Here is an 18,821-nt window from a genome sequence, read left to right on the forward strand (position 1 = left end):
AGTGTTTAATTTACAGCTTCTCCAACAGATACATTCAAATGCTTTTATATCTGTTGGGTGACTTGTAGGTAGTTCATGGTTTGGAAATAATGCTAGATGTTGTCCCTGACCACAAAGCTTGGCACCTCCTGCAGTAATCTAAGTGTTTAGTTTGTCATGTCTGCTGAGAATGGGTCTTCCTTGAGCAGAGCAGTCCAAGATGTCCCTGTGAGGGAGGCCACCGCACCAGGAGCAGGATTTAAGCTGGATGTTGACCATATTACAAAGCCATCATTAGGAGAGAGGTGGCACCATTGCTCTGATTCAGCTCTGAGAATAACTGGATTTGAGCTGGTTGGCTGAACCGAAAAAGTCATGCCCCAAAAAGCAACATTAGTTTCCTTCTGACTTCACAAAATGATACATTTGAAATTCAGTATTGTGCTCTGGATATTTTATTTTAAATCTTGCTACGTCTTTTTTTGATCTGTGAGATTTTCAAAATAAATATTTTCAAAATAAAATGTTTAGAAAATATAGAAATGTTTTGACTTGAAATCCAGAGCTTCATCTTCACCTGTCAATTTTGATTTGGTTTACCAAATGATTTAAGCTGCTACAAACAGCATTTTTCAGCAGAAGAAAAATTATATGCTTTAGTGCTTCTTTGCACATGTGTGTTTTTTGTGTGTGTGTGTGTCTGTGTTTCAACTCTTTATTCAGGAGGTTCTTGAACCCTGCCATGCCCCCTCCGCTTAGGACTGTGGATAGGGGCATTGAAGGTATCTCCTGATACTCCTTCAGTCCTGGCTCTGCTGTTCAGCTTCAAGTACAGGGCAGAGTAGCTGGGTATGAAGATGGCTTCATGTTTTTAAATTGTGTAAGCTTAATTTAACAAAGACAACAGGATAAGAATGTTGTATTGTAAAGCAGCAAAATTCAGAGTGCCCCATCCACACCCAGCTGTACAGCTCCTTCCCTGGGGTTTGACATTCTTTGCCAAACTGTGGAGCTCTCTGCTGAAGCCCAATGACCTTATTTAGGCTTTCTCCTTCACCATTACTTATTTCAGGGTCTGGGTTTGTTGTGATTTTTTTTTTTTTCCCCTCCAGGAGCTTCATTTCCTTTCTGTGTTTTGTTCTTTCCCCGTAGACAAACATTGGTTCCATCTTGGCATCAGTAAATCCCTACAAACCCATCCCTGGTCTGTACAGTGTGGATGCCATAGACCTGTACAGACAGCACCGGCTGGGTGAGCTGCCTCCCCATATCTTCGCCACCGCTAACGAGTGCTACCGCTGCTTGTGGAAGCGTCATGACAGCCAGTGTGTTCTGATAAGGTTAGAAATGGAGAACCAGCTACTCCATGGCTGCATCACACGCCTTGCTCCTGCTGTTCCATTTGCATTGACATCTGCCTAAATACCCACACCACCCTCCCTGCCTTTGCCTGATCCCTGCTTGTCACAGCGGAGATGTCACGTTTATTCCTAGAGATCACTTCTGTGCTGCGGGTAGGATGGTCATCAGCTCTGTCTGTCCTGGATCCGTGAATGAAATGTATGGTTTTTTTTCTTAACAGTGGAGAAAGTGGAGCTGGAAAGACTGAGAGCACCAAGTTGCTCCTGAAATTCCTGTCAGCCATGAGCCAGACCTCCCTTGGGGCCCCTGTGTCTGAGAAGAGCACTCATGTGGAAGAAGCCATCCTGGAAAGCAGGTACAGTCACCCTCATGGGCACCCGGAGTGCTGGGTCAGCCTGCCTTTGGGGGGCCCTGCCGTTGGGGTCCCTGCCTTCTGGGCAGCTGGGCCATGGATGGAGCCAGACCTGGGTGGAGAGGATCATGGGGCTGGATGGTGTCACTTCAGGGAAATGCGAAGGTTGCGGTCTTGCTGGGAGGCCTCTCCCTGGCTGCTCTCCCAGCTGTCCGTGGATGGGTTAGGCTTCTTTCCAACAGCAATGTGGGATGTGTATGGCAGCTGGAGAATAAATGTCTAGCTCTCGATTGTAGCTGTCCTCCCAGTGAGTCTCTGTCATACTCTGACTCCTGGTTTCCTCCATTAGCTCCTGCTCTCCCCCAGCCTCCCTGTGTTTCAGGCTGCTGGTATGTCTTGCCCTCAGGAGTCCCATGGGCCACCTGGCAGCTCTTCTGCTGTCCTGGCAAGTGATTTCATGGAGAACCATCCATGGGAGCTGGCACCAGGGAACAACCACCACCCACCTAAACCCTGATGAGGCATCAGGCGGGCAGGGAAGCACATGGCGCCTGAATCAAATGTGTTTGAGAGAGAAGCTGGCAGCAATGAGGGAATGGAGACACACTCTGGGGGAAATCCCTCATGCCAGAAGTCCTGACACCCCTGAGGGACCATAACCCTTGCCAGGACAGGGACAGCTCTGAGGGACTATGGCCCACAGGTGACCTATGCTAGAACAGGGAGGTGAAGGGGAAAAGTATCCAGAAAACCTGAAGAAGCAAAGTGTGGCTGAGGAAAACCAGTAAGAGGCAAAGAGCAGCAGAGAAAACAAGGAAGCAGAGTGACATGGAGAAGCAGTCCTGTGAGTGTGACCCAAGGCTTCTCTGCTGCCCTGTTGGGGAAGCTTTGAGAGAGTGGGTGTAACCTGAGCTAAAAAGGAAAGCTGAGGCTAAGAAACAGAGGACAGTAGGTGTTTGACTTTAGGTAAGCCTGGGGAAGAGGCAGGAAAGATAAATCTGTTTTATTGGTTTTGTCCTTGTTTTCTTTAACACCTGAATTATATTTAATAAACTACATTAAAATTTCCCAACACAAGACTGTCTTGCCTGTGACTGAAGGACCTTGCTGGGGGCCCTGCAGTTTGGGGTGGTGAAGGTTGAGGCTGCAGATGGGTCCCAGATGGAGCCTGTGATAGTTGCAGAAACCTCCAGAGGAGGCAGCTGTGAGAGCATTGCAGGTTTTAGGTCCTTATAAGCAGAGCGGCTGTGAGCAAAAGGGCTGCTGCACTTGGACCTGGTGTTCCAGAGACTGTTGTTGGAATATTTATCCTTTGCAGGTGTGCAGATCTTAGCAGGCATGGAGGCAAATTGGAAAAAGCTCTGAAGAGCAGTACAGTCATGACTCAAGATCTGCAAAATCTGCTTTAAGGCAAGCAGCTTAGAAGGCTCAAGCACTCTTAGCAGTTAAGTGATAACTTGACAGTGATCCAGAGAGCTTATGATGGTGGGTAGGTGACTCCTGAGTCTGTAAGATGCCACAGCTGTGAGCTGGAGTGAAGTAAGAGATCACAATGTGCTCTGTGTACATCTCAGTGCTACATGAGCTATTGCAGTATGAGTGCAAGAGAATCTGATTTGTCACCTTTTCTCTGAAGACAAGAAGCTGAAGGCCTGGCCCAGACCCAGAAGCTGCTGCTGCTCCTATGGACCCTACCTCATGTATTTGGAGTTCAGCTGCACTTGCTCTGATGGTGGCCCTCCTTGGGTTCACTTATGGTGGATTTTCTTGCTTGCAGCCCAGCACATACCAAGGAACAATGCTGGATTCTCAGTTTCAGACAGCATTGCAAACAAAGTGTTCATCACCTTTCTATCATTTGCTTGTGTTGGAACATACGTGCTTGGTGTATTTCTCATAAATCAGGCTCTGAAAACTCCTTTGGTACTGTTGATTTTGTCTCTTTTCTGTCTTGAAAACACCCATCCAATCAAAATTCTGCTAACTTTCAGCTTTTTTTCTCGCTTGCTTCACTCTGAAGCTCCCTTCTCCATGTTTGGTGCCACTGCTGACAGCACAGCCACCTTTCCTGCTATTCACCCCCCCCCAAGTCTTCAAATCTTTTTGTCTTCAACTGTGCATCTGAATCCTGAATCTGCATATGGTGCAGTATTTCTGAACTCCAGACTTCGCTTTCTGCTGCCCTGCTGAAACTGGTTCCCATTATTTTGAATCCTGGAGCCCATCCTGCAAGCAGCCTGCATCACCTTCCTGATGTGCTGCTCCGCCTTGCAGTTCACTGCTGGCCCAGGTGCCACACTGTGATGTGCTGCTGGCATGGCCACTTGCTTGGCCCAGGCCCCTGCCCTCGTGCCTGGCTGAACCAGCTCACCCCACCCTCTGCCTTGCAGCTGCTGCCAGCCTCAAACACCCTCCTGCTCATTTCCTCCCCTATGCCTGAAAGACTTCGCACTCGTGTGTGGGAGCCCCATTGCCAAACTAAACTTTAAAGATATTTCCTCATGCTTTTCTTATATAATTGAACATGATTAAGAGCCACAAAGATTGGCTAGCTGGCTCCTGCACTCTCACTGCATCTGTGGTGGTCATATAACCCTGTCCTCCCTTTTTCTGTCTGTCCCCATTAACTTTGTTGATTCATGGCATTGGTGTGGTCAGTGGGATATTTCTGTGCAATGTCCTTATTTACATACTTGTTTCAGAGGCGTGGGTCTTGGAGCTCAAATTCTCCAGGGCAAGGAACTTCCCTGATCTGTACACCCAGATTTCTCTAATTGTCACTTCTATGGTTGTAGTGTGTTGTAACAGAGGAATTTTCATTTCTGTCCTTGTTACTTGAAAGCGATTGTTTCAACAGATGTTAGGAAAGTACTGCCTGGATTTTCCTGAAGGTTGTTGAGTGTTTCCTTAACCACAGCTCTCCCTTGCAAGGCCTGAAGCTTTCTGCAAGCTCTGGGGGTGTCTGTAGTTGTGGTTATTTTTTATGCTGTACTTACTAACTTGTGAATAATCCCATATCTGCCCCAGTCTCCAGTGGGACTGCACAATAGATCTTTGGAGATGTTTAAAAGCCAATATTTCTCAGGGTAATAACAGCAATAATTTTTGTTTAAAACTATGTATGTTGTAAAATTAGACATGACAACATACAGGCTGTTCTTGTAGCATCTCTGTGATTCCTTGCTTGTCAGCCCTTCAGATTATTTTAGAATTGGCTTAATTGCAGAAATGAATATTTTAATCCTGGATTCAGCATGTCAGTTTGAGTGGTTTAGGCTTGTCTCTTGAACTGTTCTGTGAAGCAAGTACCAAGCATTTTAACTTTTTTTCGCCTGATGATGGGAAGGTGACCAGCAGACAAAATTCTTCCATTTATAGTCTGTCTGATGTTTTGATGATAGATTTTTTTGCAACTTTTTTTTTTTTCCCTGAAATGGATGATGTTGCTGTCTTAGAATGTAATTTTCAAATCTATAGCATGTGTATAGTCCCTCTACTTAGAAACTGTGTGGCTTATATCAGCCTAAGCAAGATTTAGGTAACAAGGGCTTGTGTGTTCCAGTATGAAATTCAAGTACCAAACAAATTGTTTTATTACAGTTGGTTAGATTGAAGATGTTTGCCTGTAATTTTAAGAGATGGTATGTACTGGTCTTCTTCTCCAAAGGCAGAAGAAAAAAATGTAAAATGAATATAGAAGTACGTGGCTTAAAGCTACAGAGTGTTTGCCCTGTATGTCTGATGCTTCTGAAAATCCTTGGAAAAATACTGTTGCATTCATGGGATGTACTGTGTTGAGGACACAGCCTGGCTGGGTCTTGCCACCTTTCATTTCCTGAAGCCACACGGGTGGGGATTGCCCCTGACAGTGTGAGCACCAGCTGCCCATACAGGCTGGGGACTGATTTAATTAACTGCAATCCCAAAGGTTTAAAATTTATCTAGCAGCATGTTAAATTGCTCTTGCCATCCTTCCTTTCCCTTCAGCTCTTCCTGCTTGTCCAGGCTGGTGCTGTAGCAAATAAATCTCTCATGGCAGAACACGCTGTGCAAATGTCAAAAGACTGGGCACATGTTTTGTTTTAATGGTATCCCATCACTAATCGTATCTTCATTGCCTTGTTTCTACAGCCCCATTCTGGAGGCCTTTGGAAATGCCAAGACAGTTTATAACAACAACTCCAGCCGCTTTGGCAAGTTCATCCAGCTGCACTTCTCTCAGCATGGAAACATCCAGGGAGGCCGAGTAACTGATTGTATCCTTTTCTTCACTGGACCAGAAATGGATGGAGTGAGCGAAGATGAGGAGGAGCTCAGTGTGGGTCAGGAAATCCCTCATCACAGTTTTTCAAAGTCAATTTACAACTGTGGGCAAATTTGCAACTCAAAGAGGGAAGAAGTGTTTGTTTTATGGTTCTGCAGCACCTAACTCTAGAAACCTTTTGTCTCAGTACTGCGTTAGGTAGGGACATAGTTTGACTTTTCACTTTGTTAATCTCAACACTTGATACTTAAAATCCTGGAATTTGCTACCTTGGAAGATCCCCCAGGTTGATTGCATCCTGTTTGCTCCACATAAAATTGTTACCTTATCTTAGCTCTGCCAATGAATTCGTGATTGAGAAAAGTGAGAGCAAACTAAGAATCAATATAGTCTGCACAATATTTGGGTGCAGAAGAGAATTATGAGTCCCTGTTTTGGGCTACCTTCTTCAGGGGACCTTGGAACCCTAGTCATAGAATCCCAGAATATCTCAAATTGGGAAGTACCCATAAGGATCATTAAGTCCAACTCCCTGCTCCTCTCAAGACTACCTAAAATGAAATCATATGACTTACGAACATTGTCCAGATGCTCCTTGCACTCTGACAGGCTTGATGACATGACCACTTCTGTGGGGAGCCTCTTCCAGTGACAACAAGGACAGTGAAGACTGGAAATAGTCAAACTGTGTTGTGCCATGATGACTTTCTTCCCTGTATGCCCAGATACCTCTCTCCCAAAGGCTTTGACATATCTTTTGTCTCCATGAGGCAGGTAAAGCTGCCCTGCCTACATTTCTCGATGTTGATGTTCAAAGCTGCTGCTGAGTGCAAACCACACCAATTGCCACTGGAGTAGCCCCCAGATGAATTTACTGCTGTTGTAAATGACAGGCTTGGATTGTTTAGCCTCTGCTCTTCATGTTGTCAGTAGATTTAAGATAGTGGTCTCTTGCAGGAGCAATGAGAACTGATGCAAGACTTGCTCTGTGCAATGCAGACTTTCAGATTAGAGTGGCCTCTAATCTTTCTAGGTGTCCCTAACGTGGCTCATCCTTTGTTAGGTTACCTATGCTCTATCTGGCCCTGCCCTTTTAAATATCTCTTTGGCACATCATACCTCCTTGGACAGTGAATAGAGAGGATGATCTGAGATGATGTTTAGAACCACTCTTTACCTACTTTTCAAAGTGTCAGTTATTTCATGATTTGTTGCTTGTTGCAGGGTTCATCCCAATGTGTCTAGAAGATTTTTTGCCTATCATCAAGCAATCTGTGCTTCTGTCACTTGGATGTTTTTTTCCTTAACATGCTGTTCAGATTTACTGGAAAAGGTAGGTATCACGTCTACTGAGTGCTGGGTGAGCCCTCTTCTCACAGGAGGTGTGGCAGTGCCAGATCACCTCCTGGATGAGGCTGTCTCCATCACAGTGTGTAGACATCAGCTCCTTAGGTGTTACTACTGCAACTGTCCCAACTGAGGAAGAGGCAGAGGAGCAATGTTTGTTCTGTATCTACCACAGCCTGTTCTCCCATCTTTGATAAACTGTGCATTACAGAGAGACTCCAAGAAAAAACTGTTTACCAAGGAGAAAGGGAGAGAGAAGTACCTGGAAACTCAGCTCCACAGAGAAGAATATGGGGTGCAACTCCAAATGCAGGCATCTCTGCTTGGATGTAGTGTACTTTGGAGTCAGGAATTCACTGAGGAGGAGGCCCAGAACTGACAAGGTTCAGTTTGTCCATGTGTATGCTCAGTTGCACAGCCACAAAGATCTTGATGTAGAATTTATTTAGACAAAACCATCATTTAACGGCAAGAAGCCACTCTTGTGCATTGGCTGGAGATTTGCCTGTGTCCTGGTCCTCTCTTTGCCTTTGCAACCTCAAGTCTGATCTCTTTCTACTGGCTACTCTTGTATTCTTTGTTTCAGAACAGGGTGGTACATCAGAACCCCGGGGAGCGGAATTACCACATCTTTTATGCCCTGCTAGCTGGTGTAAGCGGGGAGCAGAAAGGTAATTTCATTTTCTGGGATATGTCTCTTGTCCTGTTTCCAGTCCAACATGTGAAGCAGGTGTAAGTCAGTTAGAGCATGGATATTTCAGGTACTTGATAAGTAGCTTCTTCTTGAAGGCCATATGGTGATTTCCTGGGAAACAGAATGGAGAGTTGAGAGGAAGAGGCTGAGGATGACAGAAATGCCTTATGAGAAAAGACACTTCAGGAATTCTGTGCTGAAGGAAAAAGTCTGTGCAAAATGATGAGGTGATGAAACTGGCTAGAGGCAGAGGAAAGGTAAAGAGTCTTGATTCAGTTGCTGGTGGGAGCTGTTCAAGGAGTTCAAAGGTTGGACTGATAGATATATTTTTAGAACAAACCTACAGTATAGGTAATAGTAGAGAGAAGAATTACAAAGACCAGCGATGTAGTGGAAGGACTAGAGCCAAAACATGTCTTGTGTCTGAACAAAGGGTTTATAGCTCTGTGCTTGGGGAGGGGAGAGGTGGGTCTTGAAAAGGGCACACAGAGAAAGTGGCAGCTGCAGCCTGTGGACGAATCCTCTTTGTAGTGCAGCATCCCTCTAACAACATTTGTGTGTATCTGTCCCAGGCACTGCTGAGCACTGGTGGTGTTTCTGGAGAGGTCAGATAGGCAGGCAGGAACATGTTACAGTTGTACTCTGGTTTTGAGGGCCTGGGGAATTTCTTTATGCTTTTGTTGTCTGTTAGGATAATCAGATGGAAGATTTGGCCCTGACAGAGTAGAAAGGAGTAGGGTTTCAGTTTTAGTGGGTATGTGCAGGAATGGCTACATAGGTCAATTCAGAGATCACTCTAAAGCAAAGGAAAATAGTGGGGACCATGGTTATTAGCAATTGCTTAGGGAAAACATACAAAACAGAATCTTCAGCAGATCTCTGCTATTCCTTTCCATCTACCTCTCCGAGCTGGTGTCCCAGGCTGCTTCACTTCCCCATCTGTACTGTGGTTTTGGCTCTTGATCATCCTTACCTCCTTTCTCCATTGATCTTTTAGTTCTCCTACATTCTTTTCAAAATGGGGGATCAAATCTGCAGATAGTGTTTAAGATGTGGTTGCATAACATGTACAGAGACCTAATTCTGGTTTCACATTTAGTTTTGTGAACTATGTTCAGTGTTTGACTACTGGTCAGCACTGAATGTCTTCAGAAATCTGACTGTGGCTCTCTGAACTGTCTCAAGTGATGATATCTAATTTAGAGGTCATTACCATATGTATGCTGTTAAGACTATTTTTCTGTACACTTTTTGAGCTAGAGTTTAATTTTTTTTCTTCAGTCAATTCAGTATCGAGATATTATTCTGAGACTCTGCAGCTTGGGATTTGACTGTTCTAAATAATTTTGAATACCATCTGCAAGCTCTGTTACAGCACGCCCTCCTCTTCCATGAACTAAAAGACTGGTTGCTAAATAAATTGTTGTCTTTCCCCTGCCTCTTCTTCTTCTGTTGCAGAGAGCCTCTCCCTCTGTGAGCCAGAGACTTACCGCTACTTGAACCAGTCTGGCTGTGTGACTGATGAGAACCTGAATGATGTAGAGATGTTCAGTAAGGTCATGGTGAGTCCAGTCCTAACTCCTCCTGAACTTCTGGGCATAGTCTCAAGGACTAAACATGCTGCATAGTCTAGATCTCACAGGCAGAATTGATTTTCCCTAAGCCAAAATTTGGTGTTCAACAAGTCCAAAACTCAGCTAAAACAAGGCTCAAAAAGTGGTTTTAGTGTACAGAAATGGGGGAATTTGGGAAACAGTCAGAATGAATAATAATTTAGAATGATGGAGAATTTGGGAGAGCAGAAACCCACCCCGTAATGGTTCCTGGGAGTCTCCTAGATAGCCTGGTTCAGGAAACCTCACACTGACCATTAGAAGAACAGTTTGGTCTGAAGGTACTGTTCCCCAGAAATATTCCAGTAAAGTTATACCACCTGTGAAAATCACCTATTCTGAAATACCTCAGAGATTCAATAGACACCTGTAACTTTATCAGAGGTTAAGGGGGTTAGCAGGATGAATGTGCATATTCATATTTTATTTGATAAATGCTTGTTGGCCTGAGGGCTTTAATAATGTAGGTGAAACCAGCTAGGCAAGACGAGTAGGGTCAGCTTAGGATTTCAGTAGGTCCTGGTTAGGTGTGATTTAAGGGAAGGAAACACCTGTACAGCAGGAGTTTCAATGCAATATGGCATTTATTCTTCAGCTGAGGAGATGCTGGAGGAAAGAAGGGAACTAGAACCCCAGAGTGTCCCATTGACAGGGTGACTGCATGAAAACTAGGTCCTACCTCTCAAAGTCAATTTATGCCCAAGAACCCTGGCTCACATGCAGGCACTAAGAGGGAATGTGCCATACTTCCTTATTATCTGATAATCTCTTTCCAACCATCTAGCAGCTAATGCTGAAAGCCTGGTTTTAAATCTTGCTGCATAGATCTACTATACTAAGATAGAATGAATTAAGGGGGTTATGTGGATCAGAGTAAATTAAGTATCTTAATTTAATCTGTCATTCAGGGAAGAAAAGAAGGGAGAATGTGGAAGCCATCCAGAAACATCTGTAACCTGTGCTGCCAGTGTTCAGGGTAGGATTTCCTCACATAGGCACAAACATATTCTTTCTGTGACAGACCATCAATGGTGGCAGCAAAGTCCAACTTGAGGATGGAGCAAATGCCCACCTGCCTTAGATGGCAATAGAGCAAATGTAGGAGAGAATGGGAGACAGTAAATATCATTGACAAATGTATAGCTGAGAGAGGTGCTGTGCCATCCTGTTTCATTTGGATGCATGGTGACTATAATTCTGAGTTTTACATCTTACACACACTGGTCCTGAGTGTGGTGGTTACACTGTACTTGGCTGTACATACAGTTAACAGTGGCTGTGTGGTTTTGCATAGACTGCCATGAAGGTGGTGGACTTCAGCACTGAAGAAATCAGAGACATCTTCAAACTTCTTTCTGGCACACTTCATTTGGGAAACGTTGAATTCATGACAGCTGGTGGGGCCCAGGTTACAACAAAAGCAGGTAAGTAGGCCCGTAGCAACTTGGTAGACCATGCAAAGCCCCATAAGGCCCCCAATAAAGCCCTCTCCACTGTCCTTTCTCCCTCCATTATGCTGGTCTGCATTGCCTTCACCAGCAGGTTCCCTGTAGTTTAACCCCACAAAAGCATTGCCACAGGATGCATGGCTCTGGGGTACCAGTGGAATTTAGTTGGTCTGTGGCCCTGGGATCCATTTGTGCTTCTGGATATTCTCAGACTGAGTCCACAGCCTCACAGTTTCTCTTTTGCATTGAAAGAGATGGAAGAAATAGGACCAGGAAGGAGTTTAAGATAAAAGTGATCTGTTAGAGACTATGCCCCATCTTCATTTGAAGCAGTTGGTGGTGTGCACTCTGTTACAGTTATCCAGTCTGAGCTGGTCTGCAAAGCAAGTGCCTAAACAGACAGAAGCAATAAATACGTATTACAAGTGCTTCAAGTCTTAAGTTAATTGCCTCTCTTCTTTAACATCCAAGTTTAGCAATCCCATGCTCAAACTGCAGTATTGTGCTTCTACAAAAACATTTCTTCTCATGCAATGTTTTGCTGGTGCTGAGCTTTACCCAGAGTTTTGCTCTTCCTGCTGTCAGCAGAAAGGCTGACTTACTTGAGTATCTGACTGTGGCCTATAATGGGTTATGTGAGCCTTAGACTGGGTTTGTGAGCTTACAGCTTTGGGTATGCCAAAGAGAATTCAGTAAGGGGGAGTGTGTTTTGTGCTGGGGTTTAGTCACCTGTCATGTAGGAGTCCCTGGGATTTCCTCACCGAGCTGCAAAAATATCCCTATGAGTGATGGGGATCCATGCAGGAGAAAAAAGTGTGTCTTCCTTTGTTAATAGTGCTGAATGTTGCCAGTGACCTCCTGGGCTTAGATGCCTTTCAGCTTTCTGAAGTACTGACACAGAGGTCCATGATTCTGCGTGGGGAAGAGATCAGCTCCCCTCTCACTGTGGAGCAGGTAAGTGTCCTAGTGTGTGCTTCTGCTTCTGCCACTTCTGCATTTCCAGGCCCTGATCTTCCTCTTGTGTCACCCATTCCAGCCTAGGGCCTCCTGCTTCCTCAGGTATTTTGCCCTTATTGGTAGCTCAGGTCCCAGTGTTGACTCTGCTTTTCAGGCTTTACCGGGGAGTTCACTAGCAAATGCCAATGCACAATACTGGTTTTAAGTCACCTTCACTCAGCAGGAACTGGTCATGCTTGTGTTATGCAGAAGGTGCATCAGATGCTTTGTGGTAATTGCACATGTGCGTGCTTTAACCTTGCAGAACTCCCAGGTTATGCTGCATTTACTGGAAGGTAAAAGCTGGCACGCAGTTCCCACAAAACATCCGGCAGATGTTAGGCTGTTACCCCGCAGCAGCTTCTTTCCGTATCCATACAACCACAAAGGAGGACTGAGTAAACTGATATGTAACTCTTGTGGTGTTGTTGATCACTTGAGGGCACTCTTGGTGTTTCAGGTCCATGCACAGATAACTGTAGAAAATCCTCTGTCATGAATAAAATGCGAGACACTGGAAGACAAGGAGTAATATTACTAGGATGGAAGATGCATCATGTTATAGCAAAATGAACATCTGTAATGGAAATCATGTGCTGGCACAGACTGCAGAGGGTTATCAATCCAACGCCTACATTGGCAGAGAAGCCAGAGTTACTAGACTCTCTCTGACGGATGTCTGTCTAACTTTCCTTCAGATTTCCCATGGAAGGAGTTTCACAGCATCTTTAAGTATCCTGCTTTAGCTGCAGTGGAGTCTGGAGTTGAAAAGATTTTCCTCATATTTAGATTACCTTTGACATCCCAGCTGTCCACCTTACAAGCTTTGGCTTCTGTGAAGTTTTTCATGTGGTGTTCTCTTTTCTAAGCTAAACAATCCAGTTCCTTCAGTGCTTCCTTGTAAGTAATTTTCTAAATCTCTTTGTCTTCTGTCTCTGTTTTCCCACATCTTTTAAGAAGTGGAGTGCCCCTAACTGGGCACTGTATTCAAGCTGAAGTCTCAGCAGTGCTCATTATGGTAGAGTAGTAGCTTCTTTTCTTGCTGTGAACACACATGCTAATATGTCACAAACCGAGCTTTGCCTTTAAGAAATTGTCTCTTTTTTTGCATAGTCTGTGACCTTTCTTCGCAGTGAAATTGTGTGAAAATTATTTTTCAGCTTGTAGTCTGTGGTAGATACCCTCAGTATCCAATACCACGCTTTTTCTTCCCAGCTGTCTGTCCTAAATAAGCCACATCTTTCTCTAGCAGTGTGTAAGTTGGATAACAGATAATACCAGAGGCACTTCATGCAGTCCACAGCAATGGCATGCAGTTGTAGGATTTACAAGTCTCCCTGAACAGAGCTTTCCCTGATGGTGTAGCTATTCCTGACGTGTGTGTGTTGGACCCCACAGTTACTGCTTGCAGCCCAATGAAGTACCAAGGCCACGAGAAAGTTGTGATAGCAAGTGGATGCTGCCATTTAGCTGTCTTCACTAGGAGAGCCTGTTGCACTCAACACTGGGCCTGTAAAGACTCTTCCTGACTACCTGCTGCACCCGCCTATTCCCACTTGCTGTAGGGATAGAGTTGCTGGGGATTTCTCATTGTGTAATGGACTCATTACCCATCTGAGCTTTGACATTTCAGTGGGCTGAATGGATGAACTGGCCTAAAGGCAGGCAAAGCTGGGAGGATGAAAGGCGCCTTTGAGGATCTCATTTGAGCCATATTGTGGGGAAAGGGGCTTTGCTTACAGCTGGATGGGGAGGTCCTGTTCCTGGAAAATGTGTCCAACTTACTGTGTAACCAGACACACTACAGAGGCCTGGCCTTGAGGACATTCTTAGTCCCAACTAATAAGACAGATCATCTGATGGAGAGAAGAAATACCCAGAAAAGATGTGTGTGCCCATGCTCTGAAATGTTCTCTTCTTGGAAAAGGGAGGTTATTCTGTGTCAACTTTGAGGTGCTGAAGAGGAAATAGTACCTAGGAAGAGAAAGGAGGAGAAAACCAGTGTGGTTGGGTGAAAAGGAGGATCTGGCAGTCTGGGCCTCAGAAGTTTGTGAGAGGCTGGAAGGGATCAGAGGCAGTTGGCCTGTGCCATTAGCAAATAGCTCATGTTATTTAGGGTTGCAAAACTGAAGGGGGTGAGGGTGCATTTCGAAGATCTGTCATTGCTGTTCTGGCCTACTGAAGGAATTGCCCTGCTGGTGTCACAGGTGAGACAGAGGAAACAACCGAGTTACTGCGGTTTATTTATGAAATGACAAGATTACAGCTTTCACCCTACTTGATTATTTCATGTAGTGCCTTGCTCACCCCTCAGCATTACATTCTCTAGATGTCAACTTCTTTTCCCAATTGGGAGTTTGCAGCTTGTCCAGGAGGGTTGGGCAAAAACTTGTCAGGCTTTCTATTGTGCAGTTGCAGTTACCAGTCTCAGGTACTACCAGCCGAGGTCCTTGGGCATGCCCTAACATTTATCTCCACGTCTCCAATCTCCAGGATCTTTCCCCACTTCCAGCATCTTTCTTCCAGTCATGATCTTTGCCATCTTCTCTCCTGGCCCCTTTTTTACCCTCTGCAATCATGTCTTCTTCTTGGGGACCCTTATTTTTGGCCTTCTCTTCTTTCCAGAACCCTAAACTCTGGTTTCCCATTCTAAATAGTGTATGTGCAGAATGACAGCACATGATCAGACTCTTAATTTGTGGTTCTGTCTCATGTCTCTGTATTAATTGGGGGATTTCAGGTGTGCCACTTTGGTTTGTCCAAGTGTTATCAAAGTATGCAACCAGCCCATTCCTTGTGCAGCTATCAGGTAGCAGGCTCTTGCTTGAGATACCAAAAGTTTGATTTTGGATGTTCATCCACACGCTTACATACACCCAATTATCTACTGCCTGCTAGTGATAGTAATTTAAGTTATTTTTTTCACCTGTGATACTTGGTTATGATCACTGCATGGGATATTGGGTAAACTGCAGGAAAGTCTGTCAACCCATGAACTTCTGGGGCATGTGTCCTGGCTGTTGGCCAGCTTAACTGGATTCCAGTAGGATAATGCTGTTTGCAGGAAAGTTTTGAAAAGGGAATTTTTGAGGGTAACTTGGTGACCGAATATTCTATTAAATCCTGCCCTACCAGTTTTTTGAAAACTGAGCAGACACCCATTTGACAGTTCCACTAGGAGTACTGAACCGAGATACCTTGCCTGCCACTGCAAATGTTGGCTCAGGTGATACAAATTACTGCTGTGGGCTTAGTTGTGAGGTATTTGCCACCTTCCCTGTCCCAGCACTTGTTCCAAAAAATGCCACCAATTTTGTTTCTCCTTCCTTCACCCTCTGAAGTTCAGTTACCCAGAGATTATACATGGCTTGTCTGTGTGTGGTCTGGCTATCAGAAAACGTAATACAAATAAATACTGCACCATATATGTACAGCCCATACAGAGGCTGAGACACCTGAAGAGGAGTGAAGGAACCTGAAGTCCCATAGAGATTCGTGTGGCCCTTATGCCTTCTGTTCTCTTTGTGACTCATTTTTTCTCTCTGTATTTACAGGCAGCTGACTCCAGGGACTCCCTCTCTATGGCACTCTATTCCCAGTGTTTTTCGTGGCTCATTAACAAGATTAATACAAAGATCAAAGGCAAGGAAAACTTTAAGTCTGTGGGCATCCTGGATATCTTTGGCTTCGAGAACTTTCAGGTCAGGATTTTGGTTTTTGTGGAGTGGGTTGGTTTTGGAGATGTTGGTGCATATAGGAAGAAATTTTGGTGGGTTTGCATCCTATTAAGGATAGCATAGGGCATTCTGGGGTCTCTCCACTGCCACTTTCCCCTGAAAGCAGAACAATATATTTAGCTGCCCATTTCTGCCAGCCATATTTATATAGGCTGATGTTCAAGGTCTGGTTTGTGACACAGACCCTAAGCAGATCTGCTGTGATAGCTAATATTGAATTTTTGATTTGTATGTGAACCAAATATCCAAATCCTACATGTACGTTATTTGTTTACATCTGTTTTGCATTGTGTGGAGAATCCTGCATGTAATGCTTCTAACTACAGCTGATGTGGGATGTATGTTGAACAGTCATACAGTAACTGCTCAGATACTTCACAAAAGAGAAAGCCCGGTGACCTAACAGTTACGGAATTTATTTCTTTCTTCCAAGAAGAGAAACATGACTGTCTTTATCATGCTTTACAATGATTTAGGTTTATTGAATTAACCTTGCATGCGCTGTTCTCCTAGTGGTCCTCTCCATACTGTCCTCCTCATGTCCATCTGACACCACTCTGTTCTCTGGCTTTACTTCAGGCCTGGCACCTTCCTTGTTACTGGTATAGATTCTTTTAGAGCACAGGAACAAGAATGTAAAATTTTATAATTGTTTCTTCTTGCAGGTGAATCGTTTTGAGCAGTTTAACATTAACTATGCAAATGAGAAGCTCCAGGAATATTTCAACAAACACATCTTCTCCTTGGAGCAGCTGGAGTACAACAGGTGACAAACAGTGGGAGCGGGGCCCCACTGCTTTCATGGGTAGTAGAAGGGAGGACATCATTCCTCCTGTGCTGCTCAGTCCCTACCACCAAAGCAGGAGAGACAGCTGGGCCTGGTACAACCCTGACCATGGATGTGTCTCATTAAGCACTGTCCATGTGCTTTGCCAGCGTAAGTCACCTGTCTCCAGGAAAAAGCATTCTCCATTGTAGTATTTAGAAACTCCAGATTTCCTTCTGCCTCTCAGCTGAATGGAAAGTTCCTGGGCTTTAACCCATTAGAGTACATGGTCACTGGGTGTATTACTGACTTTGGTAATGATTTACCTATGGCAGTGGTGGTGTAATGCAGATGGAATCTTGGTGTGCAAAAAGTAAATTCCCTAAAGATAGAAGATTAGAGTTACCTGACAGCTCTTTCTGTCCTAAAGATTCTTATACTGTGAAAAGGACTCTTTTCCTCAGCAAGGTTTACATCAGGCTGTTTCCTGAGCTTGGGGCCTTCTGCACAGCTTTTCCTCTTCTGCAGGCTTCATATTGGATTGTATTTTGTGAAGTACCTGCGATGTTCTAGAGTATTTCTGCTTCTAGAGAAGGCTGCTAGACAAATACTTCAGTTGTTGCTCTGAAACAGAAGCCTTTATGTTTGTGAATGAAGGGATTGAATAGAGTCAGTGAGGGAAAATGAGAGCAGCCTTGTAAAGGGAGACAGTTGAATAGGCAATTCATTAGATTCTAAAGATTACAAAATTGCAAGGCTATTTATGCGCTCTCTTCTCAGGCCAGTTCCACCACTGCAGGAATCTTGTATTAAGAATGGTACCATCATGACAAATGACTCTTTCCTGATGGTTGCATAGAAGTTTTAAGTTCTGTGGCTGAACTTTGGAAGGAATGAGAGGATTTTTTTATTGACTACATATCAGATTATTCTAGGGTGATGTACTTAATGCTCATCTTTCACTGTATAACTCTGCTTCCTCAGGTTTAGTAAGCAGCTTCATGTATCTCATCTTGATGCTTTTTTTGAACTTTAAAGTATGAAGCCTGGCCTGAAGCATTCAGAGGCAAAGGCTCTGCTATCTTCAAAATGTTAGTCTCCACCTGAAAGATGTCTGTATCAGAATGTCACTAAGTAGCTTCACACGTAGCCTCTAGTCTTCCTTGTATTCTTGAGAGTTATTCTAGGCATCTCTGAATTCTGAAAACAGAAATATCCTGTATTATGGGAATATAAGAAGATGGTAAGGGGGAAAAACACATTCAGCAGATTCACAGAATGTCATGGGTGATTTTCAAAGCACATTATTGCACTACTTTACCTATGTCGTCTCCTATTCTGAAAGATGCAGGGCCACCCTGTAGGCTCCCTGCATGTCAGGCCAAAGCTCATCTGTGTCATCCTCTTCAAAACTCTCCCTGAAAACTCCCTCCTGTCTCTTCTCCTGGTGAACCTGTGAAGTGTGGTTCAGTCTTCTGGCAGATGTGCTTCAGGCCTGCTTTCCAGACTGGTGGGTCAGCAGTTGACTCTTGAAGCTGTCTGGCAAACTATCCATCATCACCACTGCATGGGCTGATACTCATCACTCCAGAAGGAGCACAGTCTTAAAATTTGTGTGAAATTTGCTAAATGGCTATAAGAAAAGCATTAGTCTAAATCACTGGTTGAAAGGCTGTCTCTTATTTCCATCTCCTTGTGTTAGCAGTGCATTGTGTCCCCTTATTCTTTTTCCTCAGCCATGGCAAAGCCTAATTCCTGCAAATTGTCTTGAGTCCTGGGACAGCTGCCGTGCTCAGTTACGTCTGCTCTCCTACACCCCAGGACATTGGATCTTGCATTTCACAGTTTTGTTCTGTTTGTTCTTGACTATCAGGGAAGGGATAAACTGGGAAGCCATTGACTGGATGGATAATGCAGAGTGCCTGGACCTTATTGAGAAGGTAAGCAGTTACCTGTGACAGTTTCTAGGGATCGCAGTAGGGGACTGCTGATTCTGCTGAGATCTTCCCTGGAATTTCCTGGTTGTAGAAGTGGATAGTTGCTTAGATCCTCTTCCCATAGTGACCTGGCAAAAGTATGAGCTGTTCTACCCATAGACCTGACTCAAGAAAGCAGATCTCGGCTTTCTGTTGAGAGTAAGCTTAGGAAGGGTGTCATAGTTTCAGACAGGGATTCACATTTAAGTAAAACCTTAATGTGCATTTTTTATAAATAATCTTCACTTCTGTTCTGCTTGCTGAATGCATTAACTGTCCAGAATTCT

General features: G+C 44.3%; 1 protein-coding gene across 4 annotated transcripts in view; it reads left to right on the forward strand.

Annotated features, from left to right (window-relative positions):
- The window catches only part of LOC104693937 (unconventional myosin-X-like), an 89,795-nt gene that overhangs the window by 22,425 nt on the left and 48,549 nt on the right, over window positions 1–18,821 (forward strand). For 2 of the 4 annotated variants that reach the window (XM_039555280.1, XM_010406903.3), the window contains 11 exons: window positions 1,132–1,319; window positions 1,562–1,696; window positions 5,825–5,949; window positions 7,277–7,290; window positions 7,891–7,975; window positions 9,457–9,560; window positions 10,906–11,035; window positions 11,895–12,013; window positions 15,610–15,756; window positions 16,458–16,558; window positions 18,432–18,498. In XM_039555280.1, the coding sequence (XP_039411214.1) occupies window positions 1,132–1,319; window positions 1,562–1,696; window positions 5,825–5,949; window positions 7,277–7,290; window positions 7,891–7,975; window positions 9,457–9,560; window positions 10,906–11,035; window positions 11,895–12,013; window positions 15,610–15,756; window positions 16,458–16,558; window positions 18,432–18,498 (1,215 nt within the window). Of the gene's footprint in view, window positions 1–1,131; window positions 1,320–1,561; window positions 1,697–5,824; window positions 5,950–7,276; window positions 7,291–7,890; window positions 7,976–9,456; window positions 9,561–10,905; window positions 11,036–11,894; window positions 12,014–12,833; window positions 12,956–15,609; window positions 15,757–16,457; window positions 16,559–18,431; window positions 18,499–18,821 lie in introns of those variants that run through there. The other 2 variants (XM_010406904.4, XM_010406905.4) reach the window with 2 other exon arrangements.

Source organism: Corvus cornix, chromosome 7 (assembly GCF_000738735.6).
Source record: "Corvus cornix cornix isolate S_Up_H32 chromosome 7, ASM73873v5, whole genome shotgun sequence".
Lineage (NCBI taxonomy): Eukaryota > Metazoa > Chordata > Aves > Passeriformes > Corvidae > Corvus > Corvus cornix.